The sequence below is a fragment of the Carlito syrichta genome, unplaced genomic scaffold (genome assembly GCF_000164805.1).
Source record: "Carlito syrichta isolate Samal-C Ts95f unplaced genomic scaffold, Tarsius_syrichta-2.0.1 Scaffold16673, whole genome shotgun sequence".
Taxonomy (NCBI): Eukaryota; Metazoa; Chordata; class Mammalia; order Primates; family Tarsiidae; genus Carlito; species Carlito syrichta.
Genome location: NW_006960769.1, coordinates 171,804 through 178,605, shown reverse-complemented (window position 1 = coordinate 178,605; position 6,802 = coordinate 171,804). Strand labels below are relative to the sequence as shown.

The 6,802-nt window shown below is 37.9% G+C and overlaps 1 protein-coding gene across 4 annotated transcripts in view; it reads left to right on the top strand.

Moving 5' to 3' along the window:
• The window catches only part of MCTP1 (multiple C2 and transmembrane domain containing 1), a 334,728-nt gene that overhangs the window by 230,153 nt on the left and 97,773 nt on the right, over nucleotides 1–6,802 (top strand). For 3 of the 4 annotated variants that reach the window (XM_008059220.2, XM_008059178.2, XM_021712415.1), the window contains one exon: nucleotides 2,041–2,160. The exons of the other annotated variant lie outside the window; for it this stretch is intronic. In XM_008059220.2, the coding sequence (XP_008057411.1) occupies nucleotides 2,041–2,160 (120 nt within the window). The remainder of the gene's footprint in view (nucleotides 1–2,040; nucleotides 2,161–6,802) is intronic. 4 annotated transcript variants of the gene reach the window in all.

The window sequence follows — 6,802 nt, the reverse complement described above, 5'->3', positions numbered from 1 at the left end:
TTTTTATTTATTGTAGAGATGAGGTCTCGCTGCCCAGGCGGGTCTCGAACCCGCGGGCTCAGGCAATCCACTCACCTCAGCCTCCCAAAGGCGCGGGCGCGGGATTACAGGCTGAGCCACCGAGCCCGGCTCATGAATTTATTTTAAATATAGGGAAGGGATGGGAAAGGTGATCAGGGCCTGGCATGGTGGCTCATGTCTGCCTTCCCAGCATCCCATCACTTTGAGAGGTTGAGGTGGAAGGATCTCTTGAGGCCAGGATTTCAAGACCAGCCTGGGCAACATAGTGAGACCCCCATCTCTACAAAAAATTTAAAAAATTAACAAAGCATGGTGGTACATGCCTATAGTCCCAGCTACTTGGGCGGCTGAGACAGGAGAATCTCTTGAACCCAGGAGATGGAGGCTACAGTGAACTATGGTCATGCCACTCCACTCCAGCCTAAGCAAAGAGCAAGAACTTGTCTCTTAAATATAATAATAATAAATTAAAATAAATTTTCAAAAGGTGATCATGTTTATAGACCTCTGTTAAAATATGCAAACATTGAAGCAAATTGACCTTCTAAGGCCTGGAAGCTGGGTCTCCTGGCCCTCAGGCTTGGGATCTCTCTGTCAAGCACACAGCGTAATTTCTCTGCCATTTACACAGGCTGAAGGTTTGACTGAAATACTAAGAAGACTGCAAATGACCCACACTGCTGTACCTCACATGAGTGTCCTGAGGACACTGCCCCAACTCTCTTGACCTACCACATGCAAGATGTTTGTGTTACCCTACACAGCAGGCTGAAACTCCCAGTTATGCAATGGATCAGCTAAACCTTAGCAGGCAGAGAACTTTCTAGCTTTCAATATTAGAATTTGTATTCCCTGAGAACCCTAGTCAATAATTTGTTGGCTTTCTGAGTTTTGTAAGACATGAATAACATTTATACAATAAAGATTTGGGTTTTGGTTTTTACACAATTACTGGGTACCAAGCAGTGTGTTCAATCCTTAACACTTTTTAATTAGTTCTCACGTCTATGAGGTTGATACTCTTATTATCTCCATGATATGGGGAAGAAATTAAAAAGAGAGTATGTAAATTACCAAAAGGTTTACAGCTAGTTAGCATTAGAGTCAAGAGTAGAATCTAACTCTAAAATACCACCTGATTTGACATTACCTTAATTTGACAGCAAGAGTCACAGACTCAGAGAATATAGATGATTCGGCCAGGATAACAAGAATCTGGTGGGGAGCGGGGAGGTGAGTCATACTTTATGTCCAACTTTGTGTTGTTTTATCACATAAATGCTCTTAGAATGGCTCCATATGCCACCCGGAGTTCTCGATCTAACATTTGTCTTACAACAAAAAATTATATACTTAGACAAGTAGGTAGTGTTAAAAAAAATACAAATAGGTGTTTTAAAATTTTCTTTTAATAAATTTTCATAGCTGTTTGATTTCTGTGGTTATGCTGAATGTTAAGTCAATCTCTTTTCCACTTGTTAGTAGCAGCGCGTTTTTCATAATGTGAAATCTTTGGGACTTTCTGGTGGAGACTTGGTATTTCCATCTGTCTATTATACTTGTTACAATGTGTTATTCAAGTGAGATTTTGTTTTAATCCCTGATATTAAATAATGATTTATTTTTGATAATTATGGCAGATAGACCGGGTTGTTTCTGACAATTTAGTGAAGTGAAGCTCATTTTGCTGCCTTTTTTTTTTTTTTCACTTTATTTTGTCTAACCTAACAATAATTCCTCTGGAGGAGAAAAATTAAAATTGCCTCTTTGACAATGTAATGATATCAATTTCTCCTTCATAGCAATTAAACAGATTAAAAATCTTAACAGTGACTTTCCAGGGGTCAGTTGTGCTTTTAGAAAAATGCTTAACAAGTTCCAAGGCTTTGCTTTCAAGATAAATCTTCCCATTCTGAAGCATTTAGTTTTGTGTTTTTTGAAGTGGAATATAAATAAGAGAGACCATTTAATGAAATTCAGTGTTGACTCATCCCTTCTTCTCTCTGCTCTCTCCTCCAGCTCTTTCTCTTTGTTGTCTGGAACTTTGAGCTCTACATGATACCACTGGTTTTGTTGTTACTGTTGACATGGAACTACTTCTTGATAATATCAGGGAAAGATAACAGGCAACGTGATACCGTAAGTCTCTACTTTCTTACTTGCATGTGTTTTTGTTCTTATTCCTAGTCCTTTTGACAAGATCAACATTGAATTTGGTTTTATAACCCAGAAATTCTGGCTGTATATACTCAAGTTTAGTGGAAAGTTTTATCAGCTCGAAACTAACAGCTCTTTGGTCCTAACACCATAGAAAAGTATTCGCCTATTTCTGACATTACTCATCTGAGTAGAAACTGAAATAGGGAACACATCAAAGAAGGAGCTATGATTTTTCATCATAAATTTTGCCATCATAAATGGGTGTTACTTCAAATGATTGTTTCTTTTATTTTCCTTGATTTGTTTTTATGTCTTAATAAGTCCTAAATGAAGGCATAATGTCACAAAATTATGAATAATCAAACCAAGTGAATGTATTTTACTTAAGACACATCTCTGTGCTCTGCCATTGGAAGGAAGGATTGATGATTGTTGGCCTGGAAAAGCATATAAAAGACCTTAATTCAATGAACATTCAGATATTCTTCTCTGTGTCAGGAGTGTATTGAGATACCAACTTAAGGATGAAGAGCTTTCTTTTAGCCCAGGAAAAGCTATACTGAATGCACCTGCCCTCTTTGGTGTTTTTGAAAGTATTTAGAAGGTGAAAGACAACCTTCTCTCTCTGGAAAAGAGTTTTAGACTAAGAAGCAAAGAGATAGCCACGCTGTAATCACATTTGTAGTTTTGCCAAGCTTTGTTCTCCTTGGGTTGTTTTGGTCACTACACCCCTAGCAAGTACTTTTAAAAGCTTTCCCACACATAAACAAATGGAGGAGGGTCTTCTCCAAATATGGCATTTGCAATTTGATAAATCAATAGACAGCTGTTGAGAAGAATGTAAAGTTTTGTCAAACATGAGAATCTACTTGGGCCTCATCAAATTACATAGCTTTCGTTTGTTAGTTTGTTTGTTTGCTTGAATTTGCCATTAAGGGTCTCCATTAGATTTATAACCAAGACTTTTTGCCAACCACTGTGTCCCTAATTATGCAATTATTTGATCATCATCATTTTAAAGTATTATATAATGCTATATTGTAATAGTAACCACCATGATGGTTGCACAGACATACCTGTGACATAAAAGAACTTCCATTTTAAATAACACAGGCAAAATGCACTTCAAATAGTAATGCAAGCAAAATATAATCCTTCAAAATAATTTCTTTATTTTCAAAATAAAAATTCTGATGCACAACCACCAAGTACATGGCAAATTTGCCAACAACATATCATGTTCACCTCCCTATGATATTTCTGTCTCTCTTACTAGATTATAAATTTGAGGAAAGAGATGCTTTGTTCATCTTTGTACTTGCCACTGTCTGTAGCACATGCCTTGCAAATTAGAGACATTCCAAACATTTTTTAAATTTTTTAATTTTTTTTAATTTTGTAGGAATGATGTCTTGCTATGTTGCTAAGGCTGGTCTTGAACTCCTAGCCTCAAAATGCTGGGATTACAGTTGTTAGTCATCATGCCTAGCCTCAAAACATTTCTTGTAAAGTATATGAAACCAAACATGAGATTGCTAATAGAGATTGTAATGGTTAGGCAGCATCAATGGATGAAAAATTATTAATATTATTGGCAAGGATTCTGTGGATACATATTTAAATTGCACACTGAGAGACAAGCCACAAATGCTATGAGTATTGGTGTCATGGGGACTAATATGTACTTTTGTCAATCCAGGATGTTCTCTTTGAGAAAATAGGACTCTCTCAGGCAATTGCTTTTTTGTCCCATTTATTTTAGGGAAATTGTTGAGAGAGAGGAATACCTACTTTTTGTTCAGTCACCTTGAGACAAATTTGCAAATTAGATTATTTGCAAATAGAAAAAAACTGGTAATTTAGCCTTAGCTTCTTAATTCTTTGAGGGGGCTTATCTTCAATATTTAGGCATTGGTTTGAATATTCTTAGTGAAAAATTCTGAAACTGTAGCCTTTGCTTGTTTTCCTCCCCAGAACATACCTGCCTTGCCTGGAAATGTCCAGGTTAGGAAGGGAAATAATATTATATAGTGTATCCTTTTTGTACTTAAAATTCTCTGCCAGGCAAGGTGGCACATGCTTGTATTTACAGCACTTGCAAGGTAGACGGGAGAGGATTGCTTGAGCCCAGGAGTTCAAGACCAGCCTGAGCAACATAGCAAGACCTCATCTCTAAAAAAAAATAAAAAAAATTAGTTAGGTGTGGTGGTGCACACTTGTACTCTCAGCTACTTGGGAGCCCAGGAGGTCAAGGTTGTACTGAACCATGATCATGCCACTGCACTCCAGCTTGGGCAACAGATAAAACCCAGATTAAAAAAAAAAAATTATCTAAGACTTTTTATACCCTACTGAAAAGATAACTCCAAAATGGTATTTACCAAATCTTTTCCTTTAGGTCCATCTCCTACAGACTCCCCCTTTTAACCATGGACAACATTTTACCCCCCGCCAAAAGCCTGTTGTGTAACATTCTATGGTCTAACTCTCATGGATGCCAACCACACTCCATAACTCCCAGTAATTGCCTTTTATTTGCCCCAAACACACATATCCACATATTCTGTTCTTCCCAGGCACCAGAGCAGCAATCACAACGTTTCATTCAGCTTCTTATTCACTGGCTCAGTTGAGACCTTACGTAACTCTTAAATCCGATTTGTCTAATTATGTGTTTTCTGGCATATCCAGCTGTGCATTTGAACTGGGGCTCCTTTTGAAAAGAGACCTGGATTATACATTGCTGGTTACAGAATATATACATACTTATATATGTATGTATATATAATAGATACATTTGCATATATACACATATATACATACATATATCTTTTTCACACACACATATACAATTTAGGGGTTGCTATGCTGTGACTAAGCGACTCTCCTGCATAGAGCTTGTCACTGGAAGAATGGTATTTTGCCCTAAATCCTCACTGATATCCCAAAGACACTGCAGAATCTTTCAGCACATATGAAAACTTTATGGGATCTCTGAGGTGCATTAATCACAGTTGGCTGCTCCCAAATCAAAAAACTTTCTGTTTTAGGAAAGAGACAGAGAAGGAGAAAGAATTTTCAGCCCCAAAAAAAAAAAAAAAAAAAAAAAAAAAAAAAAGCACACAGCTGATAAAATTTAATTAGGAGAAAAACAAATCCAAATGACCTTCAGCTCTGTATATATAGCAAAGAGAGAAAAGGAAATAATATTTTCATGATATAGAACGTTGAAAAAAGAAAAGAAACATTGTGAAAGATGGAAAGTATATAGATGGGTGAAAATTCTGTCCTCGATGTTTTGGTTGATAGTCTGGATCAATACCTAAATAGGAAAAGATTATCTCCTGTGTGCACTATTTGTTAAAGAAAGCCTTTGCTTTCTTGAAGACCCTTTAGATTACAGGAGCTGAAACCCCCTCTACCTTTTCCCCACATGGTGCCTGTTTTGGTTTAATGAGCAAAATGAGGTGTAATCCTTGCTGAATATGTTTCACTGCATTTAATGAGTCAGACCTGTGAAGGATGGCATACATCAACAGCCATTCGTGATGCTAAAACTGTGACTATACTCATGAGAAAGGGGCGGGGTTAAAAATGGCATTTCACCTCTGCTGTTTCCCAATTGAACTTGTTAAAAACAAGCAGTATTAGGTCCAAATCTGCATAGACTGGGACCATGACATTAAAATTTCTAGCATGAGAACTGTTAGGCTTTTCCAGAGAAAAATGTTGAATACATGCTTCATTCAGAAATGTTTCTGGCACGAAAGGGATATAAAGATAGGAATGTCATCCTTCTCTTGGTTTGAACTGTCACTCCAAAACCTGAGGTAAATTCTCCCCTGCTCTGCCTGTTAGACTTATACCAACTACCAAATTACGGTTACTGTGGACAGATATTTTGTAAGTCAAAGAGCAGATGCCAGGAAATGGTTATTACTTTGGGTTTTGACGTGGCTGAACCCTCATTACATCCCGGATACTTTGTGAAGCACTATATGCACTATGCCACTTTGTCCTCCCCCAGGAGAGAGAAGCTGATTGTGTCAGCCCAGTCGATGGGTTGGGTTGTCCTAAGTCAGGTGACTCCCTCCACCCCAGTCCCTTCATTTGTAGCAGGCAAGGCAACAAGCATGACTGCAGGACCCCTTCCTTGAAAAAGGGAAGTCAAGTCTCAGAGAATGAAGGCAACAGATTGGCCAAGCAGATCGGGGGACTTTTGCACACCCTAGAAGTATCATTAGTTCTACTTTACATACTGGGAAACTGGGCCAGAGAGGCTAAATCACTTATCCAAAGGCACACAGTTAGAAACAGCAGAGTCAGTATTAGCCAGTATTAGACAAGTCTGTCTGAAGTTTGTACTCCTAACTACCAATCACATTTCCTCTTGTGGTTATACTTTGGTCCATCCCACCTCTCCCTGAACAATGTTACAGCAAGTTTCTCCTGTGAATTACAGAAAAGCCAGTAGCACTAAATCTACCTTCAAGCAGACATATGGATGGAAAACACTTATTTTCTCCCCCCCACCCCTTTCTTCCTTACCTCTCTCTTTCATGGAAGAACAGATATTTATTAAGCATTTTTTCTCTTTCTTTCTTCCCTTCTCTCTCTCTCT